Here is a 20,095-nt window from a genome sequence, read left to right as displayed (position 1 = left end):
GCCCGCGCATCCCAGCTCATTCTCACATCATTCTTTCTTGATCCTGGAATTTTATTCATTTACTTATTTTTGGCTGTGCTGGGTCTTTGCTGCTGCACACAGACTTTCCCTAGTTGCAGCAAGTGCGGGCTACTCTCCAGATGCGTTTATGAGGCTTCGCTTGTCTCGGATCGCCGGCTCTAGGTGCACGGGCTTAGCTGCTCTGCCACACATGGGATCCTCCCAGACCAGGGACCAGAACTGTGTCCCCTGCATTGGCAGGTGGATTCCTAACCACTGAACTGACAGGGTAGTCCCGATCCTGAAATTTTAAAATGTATTGTCTGTCCCCCTCACCTTGGACATGAGGTGAGCCCCCTAGGATTGGGGGCCTTGCCTTTTTGTTCTGTTATATCCCTGTGCTACCACAAACTGGGTGGCTTAAACAACAGAAAGGTATTTTCTCAGTTCAGGAGGTTAGAAACCTGAGATCGAGGTGTTAACAGGGTCAGTTTCCTGGAGGGCTGAGCAGGAAGGACCCGCTCCAGGCCTCTCTCTGGCTTGGCCACCCTCTCCCTGTCATATTCCTTCCCTCTGGGCAAGCCCCTGCTCAGTTTCTCCTTATGATGATACCAGTCCTATTGGATTGGGGTCCACTCTAAATGATCTCACTTCAACCACTTCAGTAAAGATCTTATCTCCAGGACTTTGCTGTGATCCGGGGGTTAAGATTCTGCTCTTTCACTACAGGAGGTGCGGGTTTGATTCCTGATTGGGGATTTTCAACATATGTCAGAGAAGGCAATGGCACCCACTCCAGTACTCCTGCCTGGAAAATCCCAGGGACGGAGGAGCCTGGTGGGCTACAGTCCATGGGGTCACTAGGAGCTGGGACACGACTGAGTGACTTCACTTTCACTTTTCACTTTCATGCATTGGAGAAAGCAATGGCAACCCACTCCAGTGTTCTTGCCTGGAGAATCCCAGGGATGGGGGAGCCTGATGGGCTCCCGTCTATGGGGTCGCACAGAGTTGGACACGACTGAAGCAACTTAGCAGCAGCAGCAATGCATGAAGTTTTTCCAGGGTAGGGGAGACACAATTCAGCACATAATCATCCCTACTACCTACAATAGGTCTGCAATAGAGTAAAAACTTAATAAAAATGTGCTGACTGCCTATGGCTACAACATGAAGAATGGCTTGCAGAGGGCAAGCCTGGAAGAAGGACCATTAGGAAGCAGGGTGAACATTCTAAGAACGAGCAGAGGACGTGCATTTGTCAAACATTTATGAGCCAAGAGTGGGAAGGCGAGTGACAGCGCTGCAGCCCCGCCCTCGCGTGGACCCCCGCGCCAGTGGGCAGGGCAGCGGGTGGACAGGACTCTGGCCGGTGGACTTAGTGTCCAGATTCCCTCAACGCTTCCGTTTTGGCTGAGCTGGGTAGTGGCCGCTGTACACCTGGGCTTTCTCTGGCTTCGGCGAGCGGGGGCTGCTGTCTGCTGTGGTGCGGGCTTCTCACTGCGGGGGCTTCTTCCACTGGAGCGTGGGTTCTAGGCACGAGGGCTTCAGTGGCTGTGGCCTGTTGGCTCAGTAGTCGTGGTGAGTGGGTTGAGTTGCCCAGCAGGCTGTGAAATCTTAAGTTTCCCGACCAGGGATCGAACCTGTGTCCCCTGTATTGGCAAGCAGATCCTTAACCACTGGATGACCAGGAAGTCCCCCAGATTCCCTTTAAAGACTGAATTTGGCCAAATCATCCCCAACAGTTGGGGCTCTTTTTTCCTCACCACGCGATCTTAGTTCCCCGATCGGGGGTCCTACCTGGACCCTGGGCAGTGACAGCGGACAGTCCTAACCACTGGACCACCAGGGAACTCCCCCCAGGAGTTCTTTATCGGCTGAGATATGACGGGCTGGGCGCCAAGGCTTGTGTCCTTCCCCGGGAAAAAACCTGTCGTTCCCCGGCTGCAAACCCTCCCGGCCTCCCGCGGGCCTGCCGTCCACACCGCGCCCAGTCGGCAAGGCCGTCTGAGCACCCGGCCCTGGCTCAGCGCGCCAGCCACATGGGCCTTCCTGCTGTTCCTTGGACTTGTCAAGGTCACGCCCGCCTCAGGTCTGTCTGCCTGCTCTTCTCTCTGCTGGAACGCTCTCCGCCCGTCTCCCCGTGGTTTGTTTTTTACATTCAGGTCTCACCTGAAATGTCACCTCCTCAGAAAGGCCACGCGGATGAGCCCAACACCGTCACACTTTGTCACAGCCCATTTTAATTTTCTTCATGGGATTATTCGCTGGAGTCGTCTTGCTTAGTTGTTTACATATTTGTCTGTCCCTTCTCCCCGCCCTCCACCAAACCATGCATTCCACAGGGCAGGACAGGGCCTGGCAGTGCCCCTGACAGAGGGAACTACGCGGGCATGAGTGCCAAGTCGCTTCAGTGATGACTCTGTGACCCCGTGGACTGCAGCCCGCCAGGCTCCTCCGTCCGTGGGATTCTCTGGGCAAGAAGACTGGAGTGGGTTGCCATGCCCTCCTCCTGGGGGTCTTCCCGACCCAGGGGTCAAGCCCAGGTCTCTCACATCTCCTGCGTCGGCCAGCGGGTTCTTTACCACTAGCGCCACCTGGGAAGCCCAAGACAGGGCTACAGATCTGCTTAATGTGGGGATCCGTGCTGGCCAGACACCCCGCCCTCCAGATGTCAGCCGCGAGGCTGGTTTTTCTGCGTTTCCCATGGACTCTCTTTGCTGCCCGTCTGGGTTCAGGCCCCGTTTCTGGGCCTTCAGCTCATCCTCTAGTTCTGCCCCGTCCCCTGCGGTCACACGGGGCCTCTGTGCCTCCCCACAGGCTCCTCCCTCCACAGAGGGAAGACCCTTCCTTCCCGCCCTGCAGTGCTCCCCAGGCCCCCTCTTGTCCTAGTTCTTGTGGACCCGAGGCACGTCATCTGCTCCTCTCCAGGTGGAGCAAGTTCAAGTTTTTGCCTCCGGTGATTCACCCATTTGAGAAGCAGGGCTTTGTTTCCTCTGACTCAATTTAATCTGTCTCTGCTCTGCAGATGTTATAGTTCAGTGATTTCCTGGTAAAGTTAAATTCAGTGATTCTTCATTCCTACAGCTTAAACACTCAAGTCTCCTCAAAGCTGTTTCCTTTCATCTCTGCCTCCTCTGGTGCTGGCGTTCACGTTCAGTGGGGTGGAGGGGGGGCATTTACCCGAACGGCAAGGAAGCACGGTGGGGCGTCCTCTCTGGGCTTTTGTGGCCATCTGCCATGGCCTCACCCATGCTGGCTCCGTCAGGGGTGTGCTCTCCGCCACCGTGGGTCCTGGTCATGAGCTTCTATCCCTGCTGCATCCGAGACGATGGCCTCTGCTCACTCTGCATGGTCCTCGACCCTGAATGCCGGCTCCTCTGGACAGGCCAGACCCCTCACAGCTCTTCTGCACCCTTCCTGGGACACAGGGGTCTGTCTTCCCGGTCTGAGGCCCAGAGGCCTGCACGTTCTGCGTTCCTGGCTGCCGGAGGCCAGGCCTGGACCCCACTGACCTGGGGTCTCCCAGAAAGGCTGTCTGCCCCTGCCTCAATGTAGCAGGGTGAGGTCAGGACAAGGAGAACGCCTTCCCAGACCTCTGGCTCCTCGTCCACCCTCTTCTTGCGTTTTAGTGACATAATTGGACACTCTTTTGGCCCCGGAAGCTCAGGACTTGTCCTCTTTGTTCAGCCGAGTGACACTCCCTGGTGAGGGATGAACCTGCGAGCTGCTCCCAGGGCAGGTCTCTCTGCCTCGTCTGAGCGCAGAGCCTTAGGGGTGAGTCCACACTCAGGGCACACGTACTGAGAGTGACCCTCAGGGCAGCGCTGGGTCTCTCTGGCCTCGTCGGGGGGCGGGCAGCAGCTTTCTTTCCCCCGAGGCTTCTGCCTGGTTAGGGCCTGCCCCGCCCTCCTTCCGTGCCTGCAGTGGGTGGGCAGACAGGCTCCCTGGCGGGGACACGGCACACTCCGCCAGGCCCCTCAGGCGTCTGAAACATCAGCTCCGCTCTGTGTGTACCGACAGGGTCGGGCCGGAGCCCAGCCCACGGGGAGAAGCACCGGCTTCCCCACAGCCGGGGCGCGGGGCGGCGCTCCCTTCGTAGGCGGCTGTGGACGGCGTCTGGGACCCCAAGCCTTCCCCAGGGCGCCCCCCGGGGGCTTCTGAGGCGCCACACCCATGGTCCCGGCTGAACCGGTGACCTGCGCGCCCAGCAACGTCACAGCCATTTCCGCCCTTGCAGCTGAGAGGCCCAGGGAGGCAGGGACAGCTTTTGAACAGATGCGCCCCTGGTCCGAAGTCCGTGCCTGTCCCTCATCTATACTCTCTCTGGAAACTCCTTTATGAGCCCACAGGACCGCATCTCAAGGGTTAAAAGGGCAAACAGAGGTCCTATGGTCTCACTCTTGATCTGACCCATAAAGCAGCTCTGCCGTCTCCTCCCATGGGCTTTATCAGTCTCTGGCTGAATAGTTGCATCAACAGTGAAATCACAGAATACGGCAAAATTCTGTAAAGCAATTATCCTTCAATAACAAATAAATTTTAAAAATACTGAAATCATCACCTCACAAAGAACCCCCAGGCATGGTGGACTGCCTTCTCCATGGACACTGTAGGGAGGAGGGGAGGAAGAGACAAACCCCAGCCCCTCTGGCACCATCCCCAGCTGGCCAGCCTCAGGATCTCGGGGGGCCTTTCCCAGGTTCCCCAGGTGAGGGACGTGGGGCGTAAGCGCAGGGGGGTGCCAGCACGTGCAAGGCTGTGGTCTCCTGTCTGAGTCGGGGATTCCCACACACCCTCCCTCCCGCTGGACAGCCTGTGGAGCCCCGGAGCAGGAAGGACATCTGGTGTCACCCTTTTGCAGGCTGGATGCTGCAGTTCAGACCCAGATGGGCACAGGCCTCTGACCCTTCAACACCCAGGGGCGGGGCAGGGCAGGGGCTGTGCTGGGACACCCACAGGCCTGGGGGAGCCGCACTCTGCGCTGAGCTGAGCTCTCACTGAGGATTTCTCCCCAGACTGGCACGTGCCCTCCTCTGCCCCTCAGAGCCTCTGACCTGGGGTCGCTCACGCTGCTGTCTGCAGGCTCCGACCCGCCAGAGCTGGGGCTTGCTCCCCCGCCATTACTGCGGCCCTCGGCCTGAGTGGACTGCGTTAGGAAGCTGGCGGGAAGCCTTATGGGACTGACCTGCCCTGAAAGCCAGGTCTTCCCCAGGACCACCAATCACCACGGGCACCCTACCCACCAAACATCACCTCCTCTACATCCCCTAGTCTGAGTATCCAGGCAATGCTAGAATCCCTTCAGTGATGCCACACCGGTTCCAGGCTTACACAGAGCTCTCACTGCGTAAAGTGCTTCCCAATGACCCTTCTCTAGAGCTTCTACCTACTGACCCTGTTGAGCCCAACAAGGAGCTATAAGGAGCCACAGCTTTAAGGAGGAAGTCTGCCCTTCTGTAAGGGCAAGTGTGGAAGCGTCCAGAACGACCATTCTACCGCTTGCCACCTGCAGATCAGTGACCTGGGACCCTTCCGTACACCGTGGTCTAGTTTGCCAGCTGCCTCAAAGTACAGAAAACAGAACAGACAGCATCAGACAGCATGCTGTTACACGTGGAAAAGTTTCATCCTGCAGCTTGGGAAACACACATGGGCAGGCAGGATGAGAGCTGCAGGCTCACAGCACCTTAATCTGAGATGAGGCTGATCCTCAGTCTGAGCTGCGTGAAAGAACGATGACGCTGGGCGCAGAAACCCAGGAGTGTTAGAAGCAACTGGCAGACGGAAGAATAAGGTCCAGAGGGAGGCGAACTGCCGAGACCATTCTGACCCGACTGATGGCACCAGCTGTCACGTTCTGCTCGAGGCAAAAAGCCTCCGAGGTTCTCATGGGGACAGGTTACGACATGCCTCAGACAGCTGTGGGCGTGCATAACCCTTAGTCAGGAGCGTGATCCTAACAATTTACACACTGTGGCCAGCACTTTCCTTCAAGATCACATCTTTTCTTCAAGGGCTAATTATAAACAATAGCCACCAATCATTAAGTGCCAGTCCAGCACTGGGCTAGTGCTTTTCATATACAACTTCCAATTAATCCTCAGGATCCTATAAAAATAGAAACTACTAGGTTTATAAACTGGTATCCAAGGTTGAGCAGGAAATAGGGGAAGGCAGGATGGGCCGTCACGGGCTTCAGGCCCATGCCTCCAACCCCCATCTGCTGTTTCAAGAGCCCAAGGCCCCTCATCTTTGCTGAGGCGGCCAGCGATGGCGCAGATGTCGCCCAGGTCCCTGGGTGTGCTCTCCAGGCTCGTCACCTCTCTGGGGCCCCGATGCAGGGTGGCGCTGAGCGTGTGAAACTGCACCCTTCAAGCATGCTGCAGAGCGCTGCTCCATCATTACGTGACGGCCTTGGGGGCGGGCCACCCTCCTGGAGGAAGAGTATCTTTCCCACTACTTTGCTTCCAACTCCAGTCTCCCACTGCTTTTCATCACGGCGTGCTTTCTTTCTTTTATACTAATCAAACAGTTAAGACAATTCGGTCCATTTTGTTTTATTTGTTAAATCGCTAAAAAGTCATCGGGGGGAAACATTAACAAAAAATAAAATCGACAAGAGATTTAAATATCAATGAAATCAAATCCACTTTTCATTCCTACACTGTTATGTGCCTACAGGGAGCCACCCAGGACCCCTGAGTCGCGTGGGAAACGTCACTCAGCACCAGCTTCATCAGGGCACAGCACGCGTGTGCTGACGGGAACCCTGGTTGTGGGAGGGGAGAGAGCGAGCGGAGAGCACAGCGGCGCCAGCGCCTAAGGGGCGCTTTCCTCTGACAACGACCACGGTGGAGGGAGCCACCGCTTACTGGTGACCGCGCAGAACATGCCTTCTGCAGCTCACGGGGAGGCTGCCTGGGGTGCAGGCCTGCAAGTCTGGCTGCCTTGCCCCTGGGTGTGTTCAGATCCCCCCCACTGACGTGTGCGCTGGTAAGAGACCACAGATAACGCAGAGCAGAGCACATCACCATGCCAGGACCACCACAAGGACGAGGACAGACAAACCAACCAACCAACCAACCAGGAACGTCACTCTGAAGGGGAAGGAAAGAAGCGAAGAAGGAAACCCAGAAAGATCAAGTGAAATGGAAGGAAAGCATCCCCTTGTTCTCCATCAGTTGGAGGCTTTCTGTCCTCCAAAGCCCAGACATGAGTTGCTTTTCTTCCTTCTTCCTCTTCTTCTTTTAAAGAGTTTCAGCATGGTTCCTAGGGTAGTTTGTGGTTTCAGCTCTTAATATTAAACTCAAGCGTTAAAACCAAATCAATCTGTAGAGGGCTGGAAGGAAAGGAAACCCAGGATTGCTTTACAACTCAAAGTTAAGCTTGTTCTGACATCAAATTTGTGCTCCCAAAAGAGGGGGTGGTTTTTGGAACCTACCACCAAAACACAGAAGCAGGGCAGAAATATGAGCAAAAATGTGAGCCCTCTCTGCTGCGCAGCCTGCAAAATGAGGAAACAGGGAGCTCTGTTCAGAAGGAAAGGAAGAGACTAAACCTCTCACGAAGTCAGCGTGGTGGCCAGTGACGTCAACGTGGCGGTGGGGGGCTGCCAAGGCACACTTGCAGGAACGGAAGGGGTTAAAGCTTCAAGTAGAGACAAAATGTATCTTAAATACTTAAATACTGATAAATATTTACTTTAGGTGCTCCTGAGGGTTTAAAAAAATATTCCGTCTCAGTTTCCTCAGTGAATCTTAAGACAAAATTGGCATCGTGTCAAAAGCGGAGCGGTGGTTCAGCTGGATCTGACTGAGGCGTCCGCAGTGGCGCGGAAACGGCCCCCTCGGCCGGGACGCCCGGAGCCCCCCTGCACCCAGGAGGGGGCCACCTGGGCTGTGCTGCCTCGCTCTCCCCGGACACACGCCCACAGTGCCCAAGGGCCAGCGGGACCAACACCGCGGGGGCGGCAGAGGCAGAGCTTTCTTGAAGGAGCTGTAAGCAGTCTGGTTCCGAGCGGTGTGGGTGATCCTGGGATGCCATGGAGTTCCAAGGAGCCAGGCTCCTTTCTACGAGGATCATCAGCTCTGCTGCCTGCCTACTTGGGGACAGTGGAAGGAATCAACAGGTTAACAGCGGCTTAGGAAGGCCCCGGGACAAAGGGAAAGATCACCAAGTTGAGACTCAGAACTTTCAGGCTTCCAAATACTTTATATTTAAGTAGGAACTCGGTGAGTTTGGAGGCACTGTGCATGCACAGATGCAGTGTCATAAACAAGGTTCAGCAGCAGCAGCAACGCCGAAATTGCTAATCTTCTAGGCTAGCTTTCTCTTGTGAATAAGGAACCCCGCACGATCTAACGGTCTTTGCCAAAGAAGGCCTGGAAACAGGCCCAGGGTAGAGAGTCTGGGAAGCTAAGTGCTGAGCTGTGAGCAGCTGGACACCATGGTCAGCAGGCGCATGGCAGTTTCCTCGCCCGAGGGAGCACGCAGAGGCACCCCTCCCCGTGAGCTGGCCCCTTCCCGGGCTTGGCACCAAGGGCGCTTTCCCACCAAGACCACACTGTAAAAGCTAAAGGCTAGGGGAAAGGATTTAACATGATGTAACAGGAGAAAGCACACTTATCAGACAGGCTGCTGAAAGCTGGCTTGGCGCCAGGACCCAGGGCCAGCTGCAGCACGCTTCGGCTTGGGAAAGGCCGACAAGAAATCGGGGACAGCGGGGCTGAGAAACGAATTCAAAGCCTGCAGGCAAAATAACCCTCTTCTCCTGATGAGAAACCTCCAGAATGATGCATGTTTCTCCGGGTCATGGTTTAGAGACTGGCAACCCCCCGCCCCCCACCCCACCAGCACTGCTCTGGTTGGAAATGTTATCTCAGAAATGACATGAAAGTGAAAACCCAAGCCTTGTTTGGGCGACAGGTGAGCAAGACAAAGAAAGAGCTGTCCCGAGGTCAGCCATGCTTCAGAGAACGCAAGCACCAGTCCACAGCCAGGCAGAAGAATGCATGCCACAAGCAAGGGCGAAAACCCTTCTAGAAGGAACTGCTCTTCCAAGATCAATTCTATAAACATGGATGGGTGTGTCCAATGTGCTTTGGAAATAAAAAGAAGCCCACAGTACTTTCTGACGCATCAAGGATTTCTCATGATGTTGGTATCTCAGAACTCCCTGCTGGTCCCCTAGTGACTCGAGAAAAAGGGTTCCAGAAATATTTCTAAGAGATTTCTCTGGACACCCAAACTTAGTAAAAGAAAGTGACAAAGGTTTTAGGGCTTAAAAAAATTTCACATATCAAAGAAAAAGAGGGTGGGGGAGGGAGGAGGGGAGAACAGCAGCTGTAAACAGAAAAGGCGGCCTCTGAGTGCCAGGTTTTAAGGGGAAGAAAAAGAGAACAAATACCGATTTTGGAAACTGCGATGAAATATGACTATTAGAAAATTCCACAATCAGACCCCAGAGTGTTTTCTAAGACATGGAGGGAGCACGCAAACAGGCGCTTCTGCATGAACGTTGTTTCACGATGACCCTGGCGCACACGTGCAGCAGATCCCCACTGGGTAACCTTCCTCAGTCCCAACGGGCAGAAGAGGGCTGGGCAGAGGGCATCACTGCAGAGAGCAGCGGTCACAGGTCCTCTGCAGGCGGAGAGCAGATTGCTACACGTCACTGTACCTGCCAGCACCGACAGCCTGTGAATCGGAAACCTCTGCTTGTGCATTTTATGCGTGCCCTTTCCTTATCTAACTCTGAGAAGGCCAAATAAGATTTACAGGTGGCTCTTCAGTTTCTGTAGGAAGGTTCTGGTATTAATCTGTTCCCTAAATTCTTGGTCTAGTTACCAGTAAAGTAGAAAAAGGCGGCAGAGCCTCTGCTAAAACACAGCAACAATTTTATCTGAACCAGGATGGAGCTCTCTCCCTCTTTGTGAACAGAGTTGGCTATATAATATTTCTTTATAGATTTATATACTTTTTTTTTCTTAATGGAGATTTGATCCCAGCCTGGAGTGAGTGAGGCTGGGAATTGGGGTTTGGTTTATGAGAGTAATTTTGTCCTTTGTTTTCTCAGTTCTCAGTCCAAATGCTTGCACGCTGGAAAATTCCAAATTAAAAGCCACAGAAAGGGGAAAGGTTTTAGAACATATTATCTCTTTGCTCGCACAAAGTACAAGGCGTTTGTTTTTGGATAGTACTTCACATTCTGTTTCTTGTCCATGAGTCCTCCAAATATGATGAGCTCGCCCCTGCCGCGTACCACGGTATGCAGGCTGGTCTCGGGAGGTCCAACCACAGAGCTGCTATTAAATACTTTCCACTTGACGCGCCCCTTCTCCTTGGTGTCCTTGATATCCAGCACGTACATCTGCATGGGCTTGCAGTTCATGCTCTGGTACAAGGGCTTGCCCACGTTCAGGGACTGCGGAGGGTGGTGGCCCAGGCGGCGGGCGATGGGGGGCAGGGCGTGTCCATCTCCCTGTGCGGGCCCGGGGCGGGGGACGGGCACTGCTTCTCCGCTGCCCAGGTTCTGGCTCCCAGGGGAGCCTGGAGAAGACCCCAGGGGAGGGCTCAGTGCTGCGGAGGTGGGGGGACCTTTGGACGACATCGCTTTGATGGCTTCCAGGCTGCGGCGCAGGGCGCCTGGGGAAACGGCTCCCGCGAGGGCGCTGGCCACGTGTGGCGGGGTGTGCACACCGTTCGTCTGCTCGGGAGGGTGTCGCAAGCTGCCCCCCGCTGTCCTGCTGCCCACGCCATCCACGTGATTGCCACTGGAGGCAGCTTTCAGGTCCCAATTCAGATCTATTGACCCTAACCTTAGATCTTTCTGATCGGGGAGTGATCCTCGTCGAGGGGCCAGGGAGAGCCCCATTTTCAGGTCATACCCTTCAGTGGTGGACGGGGTGCTTGGAGACACAGCCTGCACAGGGCTGTCCAAGGAAGAGCCACTTACAGCTGCCGATCCCGGAGATAAACTCCCACCATTCAGGACAGGCGAGCCATCGCCCCTGGCTGGGGAAAGGCTTCCTTCTCGGGAACTGGAGGGGGTCTGCCTTTGCGCTCTGGGCCTCAGGGTTCCCCAGCGGCCGTTAACACAGGGTGCTTCATCCATACTCCTCACGGGAGACTGCGAGCGGTACTCTCGGGTTTCGGGAACCAGGGCTGGAGGGGTGGCACTGATGGGTGATGGGCGGGAGTTCAGGCTGGGGCTAAGCGGTGCTCGCCCACTAGGCGCCTGGCTGAAGACCACCACACACTGCCCGACCTGGAGGACAGAAGACCTGCGCTCAGCTCTGATCATTTATTCAGCTATCAAACATTTTACCATGAGCGTCGGGAACGGGCCAGGCATTCTGTAGGTGTCTGAGATCCCTACAAAGATGAAAAGAATACAGCCTGCCCTCCAGGACAGATGGGATAATTTCTACATATAAAGTGCCTGGCTGTATAAAGTGGTTGATGAAACTGGTATCGTGAGACATGTGCTATCACTTGAATCATGTCTGCAGAGCGGGGGTAAAGGGAAGAACGAGTATTTGTGTGGGGGACCTGGGGCAAGTTTTGCAGACAGAGGTGCTTAAAGCTGGGGTGCTTGAAGGACGGGTGGGCCCCATGTAGGTTTTCTGCCCGGTGGCTCACGTGTGTGAGAAATGCCTGAAGAGCTGCGGTCAGTGTCCACCTCTCGGGACATCAGGGTGTTTTCAGTTCCCATACGAAGTTGCGTGGCAATCTGACAAGTTAATCTGGCTTTAGAGTTCAGGACCTCTCCCTCTGCTGGCCCGCCGGCTTTCCACTCACCCGGCAAGCTGGATGGCACCACAGTTCTGGGGCCCCGTGGTCTTCATTCTCCACCTTGAGCGGCTGCCAGGCCCAGGGGCCCGAGTGCATGTGCAGCAACCAAGCATCCTTGAAGAGCTGCAAGAGAAGCAACAACAGCAGGGCTCAGGTGTGGTGCAGGTTACAAGCCACACACACACACGCGCAGAGCCACGATCTCCCAGCTGCACGGTCGTCACGGAGCGTGCGAGCGCTTCAGGACGCAGAGCAAACGCTCTGGCCATTCGTTCATTCGTGTATGACCGCTGGCCGGGCACCTCAAACTGCACTTGGGACCCTGTGAAGCAACGTGGTTTTGAATCTTGCCTGTGGTTTTATGTGTGTGTGTGTGCACACTGATAGAAAGGGTACTAGATAAGGCATATCCACAATGTCTGAACCTGCATTCTTAAATAAATTTCATGTGAATTCTGGCCACTATCAACTTACTTTCCTCTCTCACCCCTCTTTGTTAAAAACGACAGCAGCAAACTGTATAGCCTTAAGACTCAGTGGGAGAAGGAAGACTACGCCAAGTCGCTCAGTCGTGCCCGACTCTGTGCGACCCCAGAGACTGCAGCCCACCAGGCTCCCCCGTCCCTGGGATTCTCTAGGCAAGAACACTGGAGTGGGGTGCCATTGCCTTCTCCAGGAAGACTGTAGATATGAACATTTAAGAGATAAACGTCTCTAATGAAGAGCTTCCCCCCTTCTCCCCAGAAGAGTGGAGAAAGGGCCGGAAAATACAGAGGCTATATATCCAGACTGGAAAAGGTATTTTCTAAATGAAAACGCTACAGAAAGGGCCTTGCAGTTTTACAAGGTGAGACAGGGGAAGCAGGTTCTGAAAGCTCAGCGGCGTGTGCATGGGAACGCCGCACCAGCCATACTCACAGCGTTGGGACCGCCACACCCTCCAAGGATTAAAATAGTTGCATCATCTATGACGATCTGGGAGAGGAAGAAATTTAAAATAAACCTACAAAGACACAGGCGTCTGACCTCCGCTGCCTCAGTGGTTTATGCAGATAGTCTACCTGGCTCCCAAATGAGAGCGTTCTGCTCACCACAGGCTCCCCAGTCCCCCAAACCACGTCAGTTCTGATCCTTGTAAACAAACTACTGATGATTCATCTGAGTGAACTCTCTGTTGATTAAATACTATTAACACACGAGTGCCAACCACGTAGAATGCAGGGTTCTCTCAGAAAATAAAAAAGCAAAGTAAATGCTTTGGGGAGAGGCACAGTATAAAGCCAACAAAAATAATTATAACCCATTAGAAGTTGAAGAATAAATGCCAGCAAAAGAGAACGGTAAACTCTCCTTGGCCTGTGTGTGCTGGCCCCTTACCTGGCTCCCTCCTCCCTCTCCTGTCCTAACTGACAGACGCTACAGGGCTTGCTGAATAGTTATCTTAACTCCTGAGCACCTGAGACTGGCCGCCTCGGGGATGAGGGCTGGGCCCGGAGATGCTGGGCTTGGACCATGCCCACTGCTCGAGGTCCAGCACCCAGACGTCACTGCTCCTGTAAGACAAGGACACTAGGGTGAGGGAGCCGGGCATGCCTGGGGCCGCGGGAGCCAGCCCGGAGGACGTGGCGCTCTTCAGGGTTCTCCCACAACGCCACGCTCGCACTCAGCACTCCACCACAGGAAAGGAGACTTTCAGACCTTGCTCTTTCCACTGACCCATAAGGCCGCATTTGAGTCATGTCTGTAGCCAAACAGCAACTAAAGTAAGAGTTACTTAATTGGTGATAGCAGGAGATAGCTAACTAGCTGTGATATAGTCTTTCAAAGGCAAAACCCACAAGGAAGAGAGCAAAATTATTCAGAAGGCAGTTCTATCACTGTCTAGGAGATAAAGATTTATCGACCTTGGCCGCAAAAGGTAGTTCACCATGGTTAATGGAAGCTGCAGCTCTTCTGTCAGGGACAGATCGGCATCTCCAGCCCCCAGGGGACCAGTGTGGCAAGGACAGACTCCTCCACGGCAGTCTCTATAGTATGGTCCCCTCTCTAAGGGCAATTATTCACCCATAGGGACACAGGAGTGAGAACTCCAGTACCTTAAGCCCTAACCCTCTGACCTGGAGGGTAGAGCTCACACACTCCGCTCCATGAGTGTTCTAAAATAAGAAGATGCAGAGGACCCTGAGGGAGAAGAGGGTCGGGTCTGGAATGGTTGTACTGCTGACAGCCCATCAACTGCCATTTCAAAACGCAGGTAAAGTGACCACTCCTGCTGCTGACGCCAAAGCAGAGGAAGTACTTCAGGCAGACTGCTCTGGGCAGAGCTGCGGGGAGGAGGAGGAGACAACCTCACGGAGGATCAGGTCGGGGAAAGCTTTCTTGCTCCTACCCATTCTCCCAACTCATGCCAATCTGCCTCTCTCCTTCTCTGAAGCTCCAAGGGGCACGAGCTGGGCCCTAAGGAGAGCAAGGAAAAGTTCTCTGCTTCTTGGGAGGTGGCCTTCTGAGGGCACAGGCAAACAGACACGGTGGAGGCCCGTCAGAACCTGACCCCACTGAACTAACCCACACCCCGAGCAACACTGAGATTCTACATGGCCCTGTTTTGGTTTTTTTTGACATTTGAAAAATGAGCTTTATTTTAAAATTAAAGACACACTGAAAACAAATACTTTTTACAATTTATATCAAACACTTAAAACATAATTTAGGAATGCTGAACATTAATTCTTAATTCAAAGTAATGACATTCATAGAATACATCTTGGTCCCAGCCAACATGGGGTTGAAAAATCTAATATTTCATATCAGCTTAACCATTAATCCTTGCTAAAATTCAGTGATTATGATTCAACTTTATAAGGTTAAGCAAGTCTTCCAGGCAATACTCTCATATAACTTTTTCAAATACAAACATTTATACCAGCAAGGCAATTATTAAAATATATATATAACTTGTGCTGAGGGGCTTGATTAAAAGGTTGTCTATATAGAGATGTGCCTCACCTTAGAAAGCACATACACACAAAAACATTTAATCGCATATAAGACGCCTGGAGCCCTGATTTTATGGAGCAAGTTTCTCAATTTATTGGTCTGTGACTAGAACCAAAAAACAGAACACCAGGGTGAGATAACTAACTGGATTAATCGGAATCATGCTCAGGAATCTTGACCCTGACTAGTTTACTCTTCTGCCCTAGCTGACCTTTCCAGGAGTTTAATCTTTCCTGAAGATAATCTTCAGGGTGACAGCGAGCTAATCAAACGTACTCACATCTGCCGCGATCCTAGGGAGCCGCCGAAGACGATCATTTTATCGTCTATCACACAAGAGGAGTGCCCGGCCATGGGAGGTGGGCCGTGGGTGGTCACAATGCAGTTCCACCTAATGCAGAGAGACGGGGGAAGTCAGGAAGTCAGCGCCTCTGCCTCTGGCCTTCTGTGCTTAAGACGGAAGACAGGAAGCAGGCATCCATCTAACATGACAATCCTATCACCTTCAGCAGAGAAACTGTTAGACAATAAATGCAGGCTGGCACAAGGCACTTATGCCTTTTCTACGGATCTGCTGAAATTCTATTCACTCAGCCCCCCAGTGGGTGAGGCTCAGACACGGAGTGGAGAGAAGAGAATGGCAGGGACTGCACCCCGTCCCTGAGCTGCTTCAGCCTAGCTCGCTGAAGGAGTACCACCTGCTGTTTCTTCCTACAGGCCTGATTTGTTGATCAGCAGCAGCTGCCAAGAGCCCTGTACTGAGTAGCTGTGCAGCCCGTCACAAGGAAACAGAGGTGGCTGTCATTTTAAAAAGACAAGTCTGTACAACAACTGGGAATCAGCCTGGGGACAGAGCAGGCGTGTCCTCTGGAGCCACAGCGCTCCCGGGCGCTGGCAGCCAGAGCTGAAGAGCTCTCTATTCTTCAACTGGCTCATTCATTTTTCTTGGAAGAAGAAAACATGTCTTCTACCTTTTCTCTTTGGAATACGCATGCTTAACTTCAAGTTCTAGGGAGGGTCCTGTAAACCCTCTGAAACTGTAGGCAAAATTTGTGCTTAAGTTAAGTAAAAAACGTTTTATTTTTCTGGGAAGAGTCCAAAGCTTTCAACAGATTCTCAAAGAGATTTCTGGACACACACAAAAAGATAAGGAATCCAGTCATTTTAAACCTTCCTATTCCAGATTAAAAGGATCTTGTCTTTGTGGCTTACCAGTTTTTAGAGGGTGAGTAAGTGTGTATCTCGTCAAAGAACCTCTCTGGTTGGTGTAGGGGGTAAGGGCTCGGCCGTGTCCAGCCGCCAAACAGCACAAGCAGGTCCTTGTATACGACCAGGGTCGCTCCAGCTTTGGGGGACGGGTAGGACCCTGGGAGAAGCCAGAACAGCATGGTTAGCATCGCGCGTCCTGACAAGCCGCCGGCAGGCGGTCTGCAGATCACCGTTTCCTGACAGGGACAGAACAGGAACCAATGCTACAAAGCGGCAGGGAGCGGGGCGGCAGGGCTGGGTCTGCAGGTCTGAGAGAAAGTCACCACCAACGCACACTTCTCCCGTAAGCGAAGCAGAGAAACCTGAGTGAGCGCCAAGCCGCCTAGCCGCTCTCAGACTCAGTTCCTTAGTGTGGTGACCTGAAATCAGGATGAGCGTGTCCATCTCACAAGGGCGCTCTGTGTCACTAACCAGAGTACTCACGGCGCCGAGCGCAGTGCTGGGCACACGGCTGGCACTCAGCGAATGCTGCCTCCCCTGTCCGTGCCTTCAATCAGCCTAACAGACCGCAGAGGAGAGCAGTACAGGAGCCACGCAGGAGCGCACACTTACACGTAACTGCCGCTACCAACCTCAGTGAAAGGGAAGGCAGAATGCAGTTCTTCTTTGTCCTGCAAGTCAAATGCTGACAAATGGGCTCTGGGCCCCCAGCTGCGGGCCTCACTGGCGCCAACGGAAGCAGGTTTTCAAGGCTCGATGTGAAAGCGTTCCAAGGACACGGCAGCCAAGCGTGGCTCCTAAGGCCCCCAGGCTGCACCTCTGAGCTATTCTGACAGAATTTCAAAGCAACAGAAATCTGGCTTATACTGGAAAACTTTAGGGATAACACATGTCCCATGGAAGCACCACTTTTCTGAGCATTCTGTCTTTGAAACAACTGCTAAGTTCCCCAACCCCTTACTCTGCCACCTGCAGTTTGCTTACGGCAAAGCAATCTGTCCCACTCAGTTCTCAGCAAATACTGGGATATTAAAAAGTATTTTTGTTGTTGTTAAAGCTACAGGATCTATTTTTCAAACGGAATCATACGCAGAAGAGTCCCAGCAGCATAGTAACCTGACAGCAACTGAGGCAACCTGGCCGCCCCTGCAGCAATGGGCTCACAGGAGCAAGGTTTGAAAAGCCTTGCTCGGACTGCGTCACTGCTTTCCATTACACAGTTCTGAGGTTGAGAAGCTGGAGATGGGGACTGTCTTCCGTGGGATCCAACTTAAGAGTAACAACTTAACTGAAGGAACTCCCTGGCTTTCAGGAGGGCCCAGGTTCGCGCCCAGGTCAAAAAGTCAGGCAGCAAACCAAGGTTCCCTCAAAGAGCAAAACATGGAAACACACAAAAACAGAATCTTTGAGGTATTTTAAGCAGTTGGTATTAAAAATGTTTAAGTACATATGCTTTGAATCCTAAATTCCATTTCTAGGGATTAATCTCAAGAGAAAGCGGGGCCAATGAAAACAAAAAAGATACAAGGATGCTTATTTGCAGTGTTTAAACAGAACAAGGGATGGCCATATGACAGAGTGCCTGTGAGAATTAATGACTTAAATCATACAAGGCATTTCAAGCAGTGCCTGTTGTTATCATTGCTAGAGCAAATTAATATGAAGTTCACACCAGGCCAATTAGTCAGAGACAGCTAACAGAACCGCTTTCTACAGGGCTCAACGCTTATGAGAACAGAACTGAACTACTGTGCATTTCACTATTAAAAGCGGTTAGGGTATTCCCGGCAGAGTAACTATTTAGCTCAAGAAAGTACAACAGAAATAAAATAGTAACTGAGGCTTCAATGATATGAAAGGGAGGTCATCCCAAGTTCCAGGGAGTAAATACACTGAATTACGATCTGGAAACAACAGTTAACATGGTAAGACTAGTCGGGGTTTGCTCTTTCACGTGTGCTATGCATTTCCTGTAATACCTTTTGAAATAAATTACCAATACTCTATGAGGCGAGGTAGACCAATATTCACCAAGGCTGGGTTCAAAGACATTACAAATGTAGTATAAGAATACGGACCTCTTTGAGGGACAAACAAGGCACAGAATTAAAAAGAGAGTGTTTGTAAAATATAACGATAAGTAAAATCAAACCCTGAAATGACTTCTCAAATATGACCTTTAAGAAAGCCAAAATATTTAAGTTTGGGGGTGTCTGTTAGAGAAAATTAGCCTGTGAAAAAAAAAAAAAGGAAAAAAAGAAAGCCAAAATATTTCCCTCTACTTCTTACCCAAAGCAATAGGAGAATCCCTCAGCCAAGGTCTGCTTTATGTCACAAATGGAAGCTTTAATGTCAGCATCTGACTACCTTTACAGCTATACAGGCTCATACTAAGAAGCTAACTGTGCTTCTCCACCTCAGTTTATAAAGGGTCCGGGGGGATCACCCTACAAGAACAAACGAAGGAGAGGCGGGGAGGACACAGAAGTCAACGACACAACGTCTACAGTCAGTTCGGCAACAAGAGGCCAGGCAGCTGCATCATGTTTTCCGTGAGCCAGTCCTGCAAATAGTGTTCACGGGGTTTGTTGCAAACTGCACACTTTAAAATGCTTATTACGTGAAGAATTCGGTATTCTGACTTTGCCAACAGCCCTTAATTTTATCATGTTCAAAATTTATTTATTTCCTATTTTGAATTTGTTTAAAGCAAACGGTCTTCAACTCCCCTGCCAACTATCTTAATGCAAGGTGCACAAATCAACCAAATTTATGGTGAGATCACAGACTGCAGAGGTCAATGAATTTTAGGAATTTCTTTATCTTAAACAACAAACACTCTTTAACTGACTTCTAAGAAGCAAATAATATCTTTACCAGAATTCTTAAAAAAACAAAACTTATTTTCAAATTACATACCTTTAATTTGTTGCTTTAAAGTCCCAAGAAAAGCAAGCAATTTAAAGAGTAGTATTTACAAATTTAATTTAAAAAAGAACAAACAAAAAAAACAACACATGACCATACATTATTAGACAAGGAAAATAACTTTTATATAGACTCAGTTCAGTTCAGTTCAGTCACTTAGTCATGTCCGACTCTTTGCAACCCCATGAATCACAGCACACCAGGCCTCCCTGTCCATCACCAACTCCTGGAGTTCACTCAAACTCATGTCCATTGAGTTGGTGATGCCATCCAGCCATCTCATTCTCTGTCGTCCCCTTCTCCTCCTGCCCCCAATCCCTCCCAGCATCAGGGTCTTTTCCAATGAGTCAACTCTTCACATGAGGTGACCAAAGGACTGGAGTTTCAGCTTCAGCATCATTCCTTCCAATGAATATTCAGGGTTGATTTCCTTTAGGACGGACTGGTTGGATCTCCTTGCAGTCCAAGGGACTCTCAAGAGTCTTCTCCAACACCACAGTTCAAAAGCATCAATTCTTCGGCGCTCAGCCTTCTTCACAGTCCAACTCTCACATCCATACATGACCACAGGAAAAACCATAGCCTTGACTAGACGGACCTTTGTTGGCAAAGTAATGTCTCTGCTTTTGAATATGCTATCTAGGTTGGTCATAACTTTCCTTCCAAGGAGTAAGCGTCTTTTAATTTCATGGCTGCAGTTACCATCTGCAGTGATTTTGGAGCCCCCAAAAATAAAGTCTGACACTGTTTCCACTGTTTCCCCATCTATTTTCCATGAAGTGATGGGACCGGATGCCATGATCTTTGTTTTCTGAATGTTGAGCTTTAAGCCAACTTTTTCACTCTCCACTTTCACTTTCATCAAGAGGCTTTTTAGTTCCTTTTCACTTTCTGCCATAAGGGTGGTATCGTCTGCATATCTGAGGTTATTGACATTTCTCCCGGCAATCTTGATTCCAGCTTCTGCTTCTTCCAGCCCAGCATTTCTCATGATGTACTCTGCATAGAAGTTAAATAAGCAGGGTAACAATATACAGCCTTGATGCACTCCTTTTCATATTTGGAACCAGTCTGTTGTTCCATGTCCAGTTCTAACTGTTGCTTCCTGACCTGCATACAGACTAGCCCTCAATAAAATATTAGGTCCTAAACTTTCAAGAACTGT

The 20,095-nt window shown here is 51.5% G+C and overlaps 1 protein-coding gene across 3 annotated transcripts in view; it reads right to left on the bottom strand.

The window, feature by feature from the left end:
* Positions 1-6,544: 6,544 nt before the first annotated feature.
* The window catches only part of FBXO42 (F-box protein 42), a 105,716-nt gene continuing 92,165 nt past the window's right edge, over positions 6,545-20,095 (bottom strand). For all 3 annotated transcript variants that reach the window (XM_055574350.1, XM_055574349.1, XM_055574352.1), the window contains exons 5-10: positions 16,006-16,159; positions 15,074-15,184; positions 13,253-13,349; positions 12,715-12,771; positions 11,803-11,919; positions 6,545-11,269 (exon numbers count right to left, since the gene is read on the bottom strand). In XM_055574350.1, coding sequence (XP_055430325.1) covers positions 10,154-11,269; positions 11,803-11,919; positions 12,715-12,771; positions 13,253-13,349; positions 15,074-15,184; positions 16,006-16,159 — 1,652 coding nt within the window. In that variant the 3' untranslated portion in view covers positions 6,545-10,153. The remainder of the gene's footprint in view (positions 11,270-11,802; positions 11,920-12,714; positions 12,772-13,252; positions 13,350-15,073; positions 15,185-16,005; positions 16,160-20,095) is intronic.

Source organism: Bubalus kerabau, chromosome 3 (assembly GCF_029407905.1).
Source record: "Bubalus kerabau isolate K-KA32 ecotype Philippines breed swamp buffalo chromosome 3, PCC_UOA_SB_1v2, whole genome shotgun sequence".
Classification (NCBI taxonomy): domain Eukaryota; kingdom Metazoa; phylum Chordata; class Mammalia; order Artiodactyla; family Bovidae; genus Bubalus; species Bubalus kerabau.
The sequence above is the reverse complement of the archived record's forward strand: the minus strand, read 5'-3'. Positions and strand labels throughout refer to the sequence as shown.